Genomic DNA, 14448 nt, shown 5'->3' with positions numbered 1-14448 from the left:
ATGCCTGCTGTGGCTTAATACACATGAACATTTCTGTTTAGACAAGCTGTTGGCCAGGATAGTCAAAGTGCACTATTCCTAACTCTGCTTCAGGCTATACAAAGAGCAATGCCATTGCAGCAAGTGGATGCATCTGGTGACAGGTACAAGTAATCCGTGAACTAGAAAACGTTGTTTCCTCAGTAAAATATGGCTCATCAAGAGCCTCAAATGTTGAAGCTCACAGGACTGCTGCACCACTGGACCAAATCACATGGTCCTCATTTAGAGGATAAAATGAAAAGGACACCACAAGAATAAGTTCTGCATTAGATTTGCAAATTATTCTGCCAGTTAATAAGCAGGGAAGGACCTTCCCCTCTAAATCAAGACAAAATCACTACTAACTGAAGTATCCCATTTTGTTGGCCAGTTTTCTTGTTGTTGCAAAAATAATGCAGATGGCACAGACAGTACGCCAGTGATCAGACTGGTCACCAATTACAAAGCAAAATATGTATATACAGTAGTTATAGCCATTATTTGTTAAAATAATATAGCCAATCCTTATATGCTGGCTTTCTACTTTGGCTTAAAGTCTATGCTTAATGAACATTTTAAGCTCTAGAACTGCAAAGCCATGTAGATAAGCATATATCTTCAATTACAAGCAAACTGTAGAGTGATTTCTTTACACAACTGCCATTGCTGAAGCTTGTGACATGCAGCAAGACTGTAACATTGCTTTCAACTGTATAATACCCCCCAACCCCACTGCAAAATATCAATTAGCACTTGCCAATCCCAAGTCAGAGCCTACTCACCTGCAGTAAAGGTCTCAGAGAACCTATCTGACAATAGCCACTCATTTTATACCAATCTGGAATTCCACTCGGTGATAACAACATCTGACGCCCCCTGTAATTACTATGCTCATAAATTATCCATCTATAAGAAAAAAAGAAGAAAAAGACAGAATGCTTTTACTACTAAATCCTGCTTTGGAATCAACAAATAGGTGTGATGGAAGTCTGTCCCACAAAGTAGTAGTGTTTAGCTTTGGAAAGCCAGTGACCTTCAAAAATAGCAGAACCGTGTCCTGATTTAGATCAACGGCATTAAGACGAGCACACGGGAGTATACGTTTTAAAATCCTGTTATATAAAAAATTACAAGCTGATTGAAACAAAGCATTTCCTTACCTTAAAGGGAGAGCCCAACTTTTAAATAGCGTGTTTTCAGAAGGTACTTTGCCTCCTCAAGCAGCATATCTGGATATGCTAGGGTATCTATATATACATATATCTGTATATTTCTAGGGTATCTTCATAGAGGTTTTAATTTCAGAACACCCTTCTTCTTTCCAAATATCCAAAGAGGGGCAGGGAGGAAAAAAAAAGGCGAAGAGAACAAGCACATAGAAACATTTTGTTGAGCATTTCCTAGCACACATCCAACCGCACTTTGAAATAGGCTGCAATACGGTGAAATTTGTTGGGTTTTCTTGCACCGATTTGCTGGGGCTGTCCTATAGCCACAGGTTTCTGAGGTCATAAACACTCAATATGCACATTCTGCTGTTACCTCCTTTCCTCTGACCGATTTGTCAGTAGACATCTACATCCAGAAGAAGCACACTCACCTTAATTTTGGTGCTTTTCCACAGCCTAATGCACATCTGTTCTCAGGTATGAAATTAAAAGGATTATAAACAGATGTCTCTTAGCAAAGGAAGAGGAGATGAAATACCTCTTCAATAAGGGAGGCAGTAGGGTCAAGGACACTCTGAAACCTGTATTTTGACACATTTCAGCAGCTGACGCTGCTAATGGGATCAGAATTTTCATATCATACACTATAGGTTTCCAGTGATCAACCAGAAAAAACATATACATTAAGTGGACAAGAAACACACACAATTCATGACTCCATCACCTGGAATCATGGTAACAAAGTTCTTGGCAAAGAAGTAACTTACAAGTCTGAGTCCATGTTATTTCATGGAGTGGAAAGCGAGAATCAAGTATATCGTGGTTATGGTGAAAGACACTGAAGTCTCAGGAGACTTAAGAACCTTTTCTTATGACCTTTATGTTTCAAAATTCAGTTCAGTGTGCTAAGGAAACCCTTTGACCAGCTTCCCCAGAAGGGAAAAGCGGTTTTCTTTCAGATGTAGTATTAGCTATCCACTTGAGGGCAGCCTTAAGCTATCCAACAGCATCTCTCTAGCACACACCTGGCAAATTTACCTCTTCAAAAGAACACATTTAAATGCAAAGCAACAGTAGCATGGATCTATGGTATCCATATTATGAAATATGGATCAGATTCTTCAAGTTAGGAAAAAATGAACATATACTTAGGGCAAGTATCTTGGGAGGCAGAGGTTAAGAACAGGAAAAACACAGAAAGAGAAATTTAGCAGATCTGCTGGAACGCTGAAAGAAGATAGCAGAGTTGTTCACAAAAAGCTTCCAGACAATTTTTGAACTTCATTGCAGACTAATCTTCTATGTAATCTTCAAACGTAAATTTAGAGAACACACCTGCTTAAAAAAAGCTAAAAACCAAGAGCGTTTCTGAAGTAAAAGGGATTATTACTAATGCCAAAAGGAGTAAAGAAGATTGTACCACTGTGTCCATAACGTCTAGGTAAAAAGGACGAATGTGAAGACTTACTGAAACATTTTTTTGAACTTACGACACAGATCACAAACCAAATTATTTTATCGCAACGAAGAGCTAAACCAAGAGCATGGCAGTTTGAGGATGCTATGCAAGCCGGCTTTTATAATGTGGCATGAGAGAAGACACCAGTTTCCTTGTGAGCTTTACTCAAACTCATTTTAACTTCTAGCACAGGGCAGCAGTCAGCGATAACACGTTGAAACAGGAGGTGAAAAGGTTCTGTAAGAACAACCTGCATTAATGCACTGCACACATCATGATATTCTAATTTCATACTCCTCGGTTTCTACTGTCTGTAATTTTTCTGTTGAATAAGTACATCATTCTAAAGAATCAAAAAGTGATTTTAAACTTACATGCCACCAAGGACTTGAACTGAAGCTATTCGAGGATTGTATCCCAGGAACCGGAGGTTTAAGATTTCTGTACTGAATTCGACTTTCTTTCCTTGGAAACCCACCTTTTCAAAAAGAGCTATGCACGGCTCAGACAACTCCTGCAAAAAGACGACGGAGCACTTTTACAGGATGTTAGAACTGCAGGTGGGCACTGTGAACATCTTACTCCACACAGCTCTTTTGTTTCAGAGGTTTATTCTTCATTCTTTACTATCAAAGACCACAAATAATGTTTTTGCTCTGAAACAGGTTACTTGAAATAAAAGCAGTAATAAGAAGTCATTATAAAGGGATCTTTCTGCATGGAACATAGAACTTCCATATCTCAAGGCACACAGAAATGTCTCCATGGTTGACTCTTGCATAATATCTTAAGTACGTCCAGAAATACATTTTAATTAATGCCATATCCCTCCTCCATTGCACTAAACCCCACTCCTTGTAGGAATTTCCATCTTCAGATTTGAACACACAATAAGATTGAATGCTACAGCTTCAAACGATGACAGCCTTGTCAGCACTGCTTATCACTTCCTGCTCTCATTCTTAAGTCTTATAGTAGGTTATGGCACCAGTCTCTGACCAGACAAAAGCTTCAAGACACACATTTCCAAGGTAAAATTGATGACTCAAGCGAAAACTGAAACATCTGAATCCTCCAAATTGCTGTGGGGAGCCGATTCTTCTCCCTTTTTGTCAAAACGCTTCTGGCATCAAAGAGATTCTGCCCACACGAAGCTCCCCGTATAACTAAATCCACTTTCAGTGTCTTCTGGATAACAAACCTTGGACTCTTTTCTGCGTGGCAAGGTATCGGTAGTGGACTGGAAATAACCTCTCACAATTAAAACCTTCCCCTGGAAGGAAGCTGGGAGGTCAGGATTTGAAATCCCTCAGGGTAAAGTCAATGAAGCCCAAATGTCTTGATGATACAGTTTACACTCATAGGTAGAAAAGACCCTGCCACTCACTCCCTTTCTTGCAAGTCCTTCAGCAACAACTGCATAAAACCAGCACCACAGCCAGAAGAGCTCCATCCTGCTGGCACACGTTCAGCTCAGAATGTATCAACTGGATCGGGAACACCCGACATGACGCCAAGTCTCGACAGACTCCCACCTGGCCTCAGGCATGGAAACAGGCCCTCCAAGGCACAGGTGGCTCCATACAGGCATGGCAGCAGATACTCGTGCTTCCATGTGACTTGGGTAGGCAAGCCCTCATGTCTACCAATTTCTAGACAGTGATTAAATCCTTCTTTAATCTTCCCTTTGATGTTTAATGGCCCAGTTGCATGAGCATCACCATTACCTCTGGAGCAGTCCAGGTTATTGCACAGCAGCTGAGGTATGTTTCCTGATCGCACACATGCTGCCAGGCTGCGGAAAATGCCAGGAGAGGCCTTTCACCTTACTCCAAAATCAAAGTATGCTCATGTCCCCACCATGAAAGGATAATATCAGTTAGACTGTCACACATCATCATGGCTAAGGAGGCCAACAGGAACAGTCACACAGTGATGATGTCCCAGCGTCTCTGACCCCTCAGCCCTTTTACAGACCTACACCTGCACTCTGAGACACGCAACTGGTCAGGCAGCAGCCCATGAGAAATAACCTACTTACAAAGAAAACACAGACAGAAAAAGAAATCCTTCAATTTTCTGCCACACCTTCCACTCTGGGCATTTTTCAGATTCAGCAGCAACACTGTTACACAAAACATTCCCCACAGAGAGAAGAGTAAGGTCAGCTCACAAGTTTTCTTTCAGCATTTCCCATGTACTGCACTGTACAAAGTTGGTGCTCCTGCAAATCTACATTTAGTTATTTCACAGAGTTGCTCACTAAAAAGAAGTATTTTCAGTAGGACCGTTCAAGCATAAACCACACTCACAGTTGCTTTTATAGTAAGTTCACAAAAAAGAACATGTACCAAATTCAAGAAGGAAAAATGCTATTTTCTATCTGCAGCACAACCACGTGGAGCACGCAAAGCAAGCACAATCAAGCAAAGATACAGTGGTATAAAAAAATCAAAACCCTTGAGCTTATGAATGAATAAAAGTCCTTTTAACTTTCACTTCCAAATTTATCAAATACCTCTTTCATTTTTTTTTTTACGGTCCCTTAGAAATGGATCCCTGCAAAGGGGAGTTAAACTAGGTAAGTATAGTAACGTGACTTATTAAAATAGCAAAGGTGCTTCTTGTATAGAAATGTCAAAGAAAAGTCATGAGGAAAGTTATGGGAATGTCAGATGGTGGGGAAGAATTAAGACTGGCACTGCCAAAAACCACAGTCCCAAAATAAATGTGACAGGTGAAACTAGTACCTAAAATAATAAGGTTCAAGTATTAACATGATCATTTCCACCTAACTTCTTAATCCTCTGTATTCTGGTTTGCTAATAAACCATTGAGCAAAGCAAACCATCCTCCTCTTCTCCACAGGTGCTAAGCCTCTGAAGGAAGCAGGAGCGTGTCACTTCCAGACAGACGCAGCTCTGTGCTGCTGTCTGAAGGGTGATACACCGCGGGGCTACAACAAGTTTCAGAAGTTATAAGAACTTCAAGAGGCACAGAACAGGCATTTGGCTATTTTAACACAACAGTCTGTCACAAATAATAAATCTTCCCAAAGTAAGATGATTCTTCCAGCCTGAAACAAGCATTTTAAACCCAAGAAATGGATACTGACATGTGCAAAAGAACGCATTTCATTTACGGTGATCACTCACCAAGGCTGGCTGGAAAGACTTCTCTTGTTTTAATAGGAACTGCCTACTAGGCAGCCAAAGAATTCAGAAGGCAGACATACTTGCTGCAGATGTTTGTTTACACTGTACACCAAAACGCTCCAGAGACATGAAAGAGGATGACACATTTTAGTTCTCCTTCGTCAACTGCTACATCACTGACGGGTTACCAAAATTACCGTGGAGTGCAATAAAGTTGCCAGATTCAAAGAAGAGAGTCAATAGTGTAGGCCTCCTTTTTAAAAATTACTACAATCTCTTCATATCGCCGTAAGTTCCTGGATTCTTGGCCACATTTTGCTAGTAACTACTTTGATCTTATAAGATACTTGCAGATTCCAAAAGTGATCCATAATGATTGGTTATGGGCTTGAGCAAACCCATTCCTCACCGCTGATGAGTTACAAAATATGTAAATGTTGTTTAGTTTGTATCCACCACACATAACAACACCACTGTCTGATTTTGCCAAAAGGCACTGGGTGTTGCTTTACTTTATCTAGAAGGGTGCGTTATTTTGTGATTAACTCAAACTGTATTTCCCTGATGATAGCAATAATGTTTCATAATTACATGTATTTCATGCAAAGTTGCTTAGTTAAGTCTGCTTTTTAAATACACATAAAGACCAAGGTCTGCAGTACAGACCTTCATGCTGTCCTGCTGACGTTTCTCAACCCAGTCCAAGAGATCTCTTCTGCTGGGAAATAAGGAGTCTTATCTGATGTATCCTTGCTTCTTTTCAGAGAAGTCCCTTGATAAGCTGTTATTAAGAACACTGACCCCAGGCAGCTGCTTCTGTGGGGTCCTCTCCTTTGCCAAAACAGCACAGAGGCAAAAAAACCAACCTGACTGCATTTTGAACATTTAACCGGTACTGCATAGAAAAAAAATAAACCCAGAAATACTCCTCTGTTGGCTGTGCATCCCTGTTGCAAAAGGATGTGGAGGTCAGAGTCATCAGTGTACATTTATCTTTCCTTCACAACATTTCTAATAGCTTTACTTACAATATTTACAATCCGCAAAGATTTTAGAACTGCTTGGGGTGAACAACCCATTGCTGTCAGATCAGGATAGATTCCTTCTTCCAACACATACTGGTTACCGGAGAAATCCTCCTGGTCATACACTATGCAGCTGCAGGAAGAAGGAGAAGAAATTGCCTCTTAAGAATTCCGCACACGTAACATGATGCTAGGGTTTCTCAGTTTTAGCAAGAGCTACTGACAGAAACATTATTTACAATGTTTGTCCTGACAAGCTAAAGGTTGATGTCTAAACCGCGAAGTGCTGTTCTCTGTAAACTACCACATGGGAAACCACTTCAGGTTTCAGAAAGCTGGTTGCTTTTTTAAAACTTGTACCATTTTAGTGATTTTGTAGTATTGGTTCAATATAACTTACCTGCCATCTAAAATTTTTGAAGACTTCACAGCAAATGAATCAATACATCTTGTGTTTTTCTCAACTATTTGGCAGTCACCTTTGAATTCAGGCTCTGAAAATAACTGGACCTTTAAAAAGTTATAAACATACTTAAAAACAATTCATTCTTCAACCATCAGTAACACGTCTCTACCATTACTTCTACGATTAGACTAGAACAGCTCATTAGTACTTAAAACACCTCAGTTACATGGATTTTTTTGTTACCTCTTCAGTGTTGCAATCCTCGTTCAAGGTAACAAGGTAACCAAAAATTACTTCTGGCTGTAAATCACTCAGTAACACACAAAATAATTAAAACAACACTAACAAAGATAGCTCCTTGGACTGCCTGCTGGAGATTTTTGAATTCCCATGGAATGGCCACAATAGGCACATCTTTAGTATGGGGCTACAAAAAGTTTTGGATTATTAATCCATTTAATCTCCAAAATACATACTCTTCCTGCTAAATGAAAACTATCTGTCTCTCAGAACATAAACGGTGCATAATCTTGGCACATCAGACAGGTAGGTATTCCCAGGGTAGACGGGCTTGGCTTTATGTGCCTGTTACAGCTCTAGCTACAGTCATGTCAGTTGTTCTTTCTCTGCTTGGAGGATGAGAGAGGATACATCACCCAGAGCCTTTTGTCTACATTAAAAAGAAAAACATTTCTAAGCAGCAAACCTGCTAATTCGGTTAGAGGATAATGACCCCTGATCACAGAGAAGTCATTCACATTATCACATGCCTACCAGCTTTATTCACTCCTAACAGCGATACGAGTGTGGGCATGTACAGCGTTCTCCAAAGAGGAACGTGCTGACGAGGAATGCAGACTGTTGACTACAAGCCATGACTTCTTTCTTTCCTTAGGATAAGGACTTAATAGACACATAATATATAGATGCAAATAATTTTTCATGCACACGGCTGAAAGTAAGCAGCCTTGAGATTTTTATTCCCCATATCCCTACCCTGCAGTTCCAGGGAGGGACGCTACTAATCCAGCAAGAGGAACGAGACAGATCCAAGACTCATCTCCCTGGATTTTAGTTCCATGGTATACTCACCATTTTGACTGAAACAAAAGTAAAAGAAAATTTGTACAGGGACAAACGTGAGAAGGTTCAGAATTCTGAAAGGATGAAGAAAGCTGACCATTAGCCTCAATGTCAAAACTACGTATTGGTACTTGCACACAGGAAGCAGTTCAACGTAAAAATACGTTAATTCACTGAACAGACACGTTCTCCCTGCCATTACCTTCTCTCAGTTAATGCCACAAAGATGGCATTAACCTTTAAGCACAACTCTGCAGTATTTGTGCATGAACGAGATTCCCTTAAAGTGCAACCACCATTAGCAGAACTGTTAACCAAAGAACAAGGTTCAAAAAGGAACTAAGTCACAACATCAGCCCTCACCTCAGCAACAGAATTTAGGTATCTGCACCTCCACATAGAGGGCTGCAGGCTCCAGCTCCTCCGAACAATCACCAATACCCCAAAACAGCTCACTTGCTGAAACAAAACATTGCCTGTGCCCTGAGAAAGTTCTGATGGCACCTGCCACCTTCCTGACTTGAGAGGCCTGGAGAGCAGCGTTCCTTCACCTGCAGTTCTCACTCCTTGTATGACCAGCCAACCATCTATGCAAACACGTGGCTGTCACACTAGACAAAACACCATTTATTTCTTTATACGTGTTACAAACACTACACACAATGTTTCATGCACTTAGAAAAGTATCTTACCTTGACTGTACCTCTTTCGCTGCCAACAATATCCTGCAAAATGTGGAGAGGAAAAGAAAAAGGAAAAAAGTATTTTCAACAGTGATAAAATACATACAAAAGTTTTCTATTAATTATTGTTTACCAAATGTAAATAAAGTGAATTTGACAGAAGTATAGCTCAAAATACTTCAGAGAAACTTCCCAAACAAGTATAAAATGAACTCCTTACCATAATGATGGGTTGGACTGAAGATATTTTGCAGTTCTTTCCCCCCCATGCCTCAATGCTGGGATATAACCCTTTAGACAGTATATACTGCTCCCCTGTAAACTCAGGATTCTCATAAGCCACCCACCTAAGAGAGACAGAAGAGGGCAACAGAAGTCAGACTCCTTTTGCAAAATACACAACAAAAAAATACACACCACAAAAGTTGTGTATATTCATTACTTACTCTTAATGCAAATAAAAAATTTCTCCCCTCGAGTGCTGAACTGTGATGCTATTAAAACCCTGAACAAACCTGTGTATCTGATACTCCAAAATCTATGCAAATTTCACTTGCATTCACCCTACTACGTTGATAACAGAATTAGCTAAAGCAGACCACAAGTTCAAATACATCACCTGCTAGATACCCTGAAAGCTGTCTCAAGTAAAGGTATTTCAAGATGTTTCACAATTCTATTATTCTATCTAGATAAGTTCTTCTCTAGGAAACCAGACAGGTATCAGAATACAGTTTTTTTGATAAAACTAACTTTCAGAGTCATCCGGGCGGTAAAGATAGCAATAGTGAATTTTAATGTTGCCTCTACCTACAGTTCAGTTGTGTTGAATTTAACCAGATTAATATATTTATTTGACCAGATTAATATATTTAAATTCAAAGACATTATTATAACTACTCAGTCAGATCTCTTTCCTGACACAGGCCATGAACTCAGATTTCTGCCCTCATGAGCTGCCTCAGTCAGAACACACCACTTTGAAAGACACTGTCCTTTTGAGATACACTACTGAACTATTAGAAAAGTGACCAATGCACGACATATCTCTCTCCAACTTCCAATTACCCCCACAGCACTTTATTTCTGCTCTGAAGTACCTGCTATCAGCTGGTCTTGCTATGCATAGTCTACGACACTCACTAAACCTTCCATTACGGTGTTTTTCTAACCCTGACTCCATACCGAAAGCCCAGATAAAGCGTTCCCACATCAGCACTACCTTTGGTTTTGTAGCAACCTCATGGCTTCTGTTGCCTTTCACTGCCAGACTTCCCAAATTACCCCATATTTACATTCTGGTTCTTTTTTCAAATCTTTCTTTTTTTTTTCTCTCGTTTCCTTCGTTTTTGAGTGACGATATTAGAACTGGCTAGAGTAACAGCCCATTATCATTGTTTCATTCATGTTTATCCAGGGATTGGGACACCTTGCTGGTTCCTGGTTCTACAAGATGATGTACTCATAGTCAACCAGCTTTCAATTTTAGCCAACGCATTGCGCAACAAGTGCATACTAGGTAATGCCAAAGCCCATTTTAAGTGCAGTCTTCTTACAGTTTCAACAGTAACAAAAAATTTCCCATCATAAAGCAACAAAATGGTATGGAACTTATAAACTGCAGTGGAAGCTAAATCTACATCAAAACGTGTGTTGAGCAACTGGGTTCTGATAAGTTTATTGCAAGAACAAACACAGAATCTCTGCAAATGTAAGAAGCGGGTAACTTCCAGGGATGGGGTAAGTGTTTAAAAGCTGTGTGGGTGTGGTGCTGAGGGACATGGTTTAGGGACCCTGGCAGTGCAGGGGGAACGGTTGGACTCGATGATCTTAAAGGTCTCTTCCAGCCAGATGATTCTGTGATATAAAGCTGCATCAACACGTATGTGCTGAGCGTATGAACTGTGTATTACTTGTCCATGGCAGACACTCACATGGTGATTCACATCTCTTGGTTTGCCTCAGATACAATCAATTATTCCAACTTGTTATGGGCTAATTACTTAAGGCATATTTCAAGGCACATTTCAAAATCACGTCATAGTAATTCATCAAAGAGACATTGGTATGTACAATAAATTGAGCAGACAGTTCCAATGTCTCAGGCGTGAGGCACCCATATGCCACATATACCAAAAGCTGTGAAAATGAGGTTTTCCTTAACAAATTTCTTGAGCAGACACTCTTGGGATTTTTCAGCGCACAAATGCCAGGGTGCAATTACAGTGCATGACAATTTAATTTGTTTGACAACAATGCAAACATTTCTGATACTAAGTGAATGATGAAACATGCCAGATGCCTCCTAAGATTCTCGCAAGAGCAGTTACTTTCTTACCCCCATCTAAAAAAAAGCCCGAATACAGAAGTAACAAACATAGTTTGCTTGCACTTTTATGTTGAAATCAATGGGAGTTAACTTAGTTAAGGACCCTCTCCCATGCAAGTCAGCCCATGCAGTTAAGAGTTTCTAGAGTCGGGGCTTATTGGTGAAATACTTGGGCTTTTCAACTTCATTCAGAGGCCCATACAAGCTGCTGAGAGTAGTATTAACAACATCAAGGACAGGCAGCTGAATCCAGTACCAGCTAAACCTGTCAGACCTCGAGACTATGCCTAGGAAGGAGCACAGCCTTAATCCAGCTTCTGACTTAACGGAACAGCCTGGAGAGCAAGACATCACCTACGTAAGTGAGCGAGAGCCACATCCCAGCTGCCAGGCACCACGCTGCTCTGCAGCATGGCAACAACAACCCTGCCCCACAGGGTGCAAGTTCTCCTAACCCAACAGTTTTTGTAACCCTCAGCCCCACAAATTGTCTTAGTTAGGCTGAGCACCAGTGTTGTCCCAGGTTGCTGGCAGGGTGGTGCTGGAGACCTTTGCTCCTCTGCACCATCAACACCCCTGGAACCAGAAATGCAGAGAAAAGCATCATTTACTGTTACACACACAGTATCTTTCCCAAAGTCTTACATATAAGACGTCTAGAAAGCACAGCTCCAAACGGGGTCCAGAAAAACAGCCAAGAAAAGAACTCAGGCACAGATAATTTACCAAAAATCAGCTTTGCCCATGGTTAACCCATGGTACTTAACGTTGTCTTTTAAAACACTGGACATTTCTCATCACATACGCTATTTCTAACATCAGCTGAGAGGGATAATTTTGCATTGCTGAGACTCAGTTTAGGATAGGACAGATTACCTAAATCCTGGAAGGACCTTCGCTCTCAGCTACTGAAGAAAAGGAAACACCTTCATTAAACTAAATGTCTTAGTTGTTAAAAAAAACAAGTAAGCTTTCAGGCACAGAAGTACTCTTTTGGGTCTGAAACAGACTCCGCAATCTTTAAATACTACATGGAGAAAATGGGTTAAATTGGCCTATACATGCTATTCAGACAGACGAGGAGGGGCCAGGAAGTGGACTGGCACTCGCAGATTTGTAGCATGAGTAACATAGGTAATAAAATTTTGTTTATAAGGAAGAGAGAAAGCCAGTTCTTTATCCTACCCCTTCATGCTTGTGATTCCTAGTATCCCAGGGACTTGCGAACTTTAATTTCATGACTCCTTGAAGGGTTTTTCTGAACGTCAGTTCAGCAATGGAGAGAAGGGGAAGCTTTGAAATGCTCTCCTGCAGGGTACCCACAGGCTCTTGCCCTTTTCAGCTGCCAGTGGAGGTTTGTTCTTGCGCCTCATGTCTCTTCAGTTCCCCCCATGTTACCTTCCTGAGTGAATCTAGATTACATTTACTACATTCTGGCTCCTGTATAAGAACTACTCATCACCTAATGATTTCCATAGTATCACTATCCATCACTATGCACTAGAAGCAGCCAAATCTGCACAGTGAGGTAATTACTTGAAAATTAGGGGAAAACCAGTCTGATTACAGGACCACAGTAAAACAAACGCCTACATAAAAAAAAACAAACCTGGAAAAGTTCTTCCACCAAGTTCAAAAAGGAACAACTAAGAGACCGGGGCTTTTTCAGTATTTTTGGCAAAAGTTTGTTGCATTTATGGATAACAAAAAGGCACACTTCAAACATGCAATGCCTGTGATTTTCATCACTATTCACTATAAGCTTGAAGAGTTTTTAAGTAGAGAGGAAATCAAAACAACCATTGATTTTAGCACTTGCTTGAACTTGTAAAGGGTGTTACCTGTTGCTAGTAAATACTTTCACTTTCTGCCACTTCGAATTCTGCCAATTTGGAAGTAAAGATCAAACCCTACTTAAAAGAAGAAAGGCCTTTCCCATTTTCAGGCATTCTGGATTGCCATCTCTTGCCACAATGGCCCGAGAATAAAATGCCCTGTATTTTATGCTTGGCCAGTCTCTGAAGAATGCTCAAGACCAAAACATTTTCATTTTTAAAGAAGTCATCATCACCTTAGGATATTTTTTCAGCATGCCTTTATAATGGATTTAGCAAAGATGTTAAAATATTGCTGGGCAACTTTCTTCAAAAACACAATAGCTGAAAATTTTAATGCAGCCAGTGTTGAATTATCCCAAAAAATCATATTCACTCCCCAAATGCAGAGCTGGGCTGTCTTCAGCATCATGGTTTCGATACAGTTTAGCTTAGAACTTGTTCAGTAGTATCTAAAGTGCAGTACAGTATCATGTTTCCTTTCTTTGAGATACCTTTTAAATTACAGAGTAATCAAGTTAATTATATGGGAAATACAGATCATCCATTATCTGTTACTGCTATATCTGCTTACCTGTAGTTAAAATATTGCTATGAAAGGCTCAGGGCTTCTTAGATTTTTCACTTTTTTTTTTAATTAAGTATTTTCAGTATGATACCAGGAAGGTTACTTTGAAATATTATGATAAGCTTTTACTGAATCTGCCACAGTTCACTCTGGCATCATCTACATTACAATCTAAACAGCTTCAGGAAACTTCTCAATCTTCATTGCTCTGTAACTGACTTCTTGGAAGAGAGATAGAATTTTCTACCTGAACAGTTACTTAACACTTAAAATAAAGCATTCTATTACCAAGCATAACCTAATGTGAATCATTCACCCCTTCTGATACATTAACCACCACCATTAAGACCACCACCACAAAACCCCCAAACGCTCACAGCCTCTTTGGAAACAAAAAGACTGAAGAGTTGAGTGCTAGTCATCTGCTGTGAACCATGCATCTAAATCTTCTTAAATCTTATTGCTACGAAATACATCTTTAAGAGACCGCAAGGTGAGATTACAGGAGCAGCAGCAGAGTCTGCGGGACAAGAGTTTTGTTTGTAATGACTTCTAGCTGCTTCTACCAGAATATTAGAGTCACTCTTAATTACTAGAATGCTCAAACTCAAGTATGATTCTTATCTTAGCTGCAACACGCACATTTCACTGAACAACTACACAAAGGGATTATAGGCAACCCACAATTTGTTTCCCAACTTTCAGAGACGACTCT

The 14448-nt window shown here is 40.1% G+C and overlaps 1 protein-coding gene across 1 annotated transcript in view; it reads right to left on the bottom strand.

Moving 5' to 3' along the window:
* AIM1 (absent in melanoma 1) overlaps window positions 1–14448 on the bottom strand; it is a 40708-nt gene that overhangs the window by 6305 nt on the left and 19955 nt on the right. The window contains exons 13-18 of the mRNA XM_010132045.1: window positions 9222–9348; window positions 9011–9043; window positions 7230–7339; window positions 6833–6962; window positions 3024–3163; window positions 804–927 (exon numbers count right to left, since the gene is read on the bottom strand). Of these exons, the coding sequence (XP_010130347.1) occupies window positions 804–927; window positions 3024–3163; window positions 6833–6962; window positions 7230–7339; window positions 9011–9043; window positions 9222–9348 (664 nt within the window). The remainder of the gene's footprint in view (window positions 1–803; window positions 928–3023; window positions 3164–6832; window positions 6963–7229; window positions 7340–9010; window positions 9044–9221; window positions 9349–14448) is intronic.

Source organism: Buceros rhinoceros, unplaced genomic scaffold, assembly GCF_000710305.1.
Source record: "Buceros rhinoceros silvestris isolate BGI_N320 unplaced genomic scaffold, ASM71030v1 scaffold15202, whole genome shotgun sequence".
Classification (NCBI taxonomy): Eukaryota; Metazoa; Chordata; class Aves; order Bucerotiformes; family Bucerotidae; genus Buceros; species Buceros rhinoceros.
Note: the sequence above shows the minus strand (reverse complement) of the source record. Positions and strands in the feature narration are given on the sequence as shown.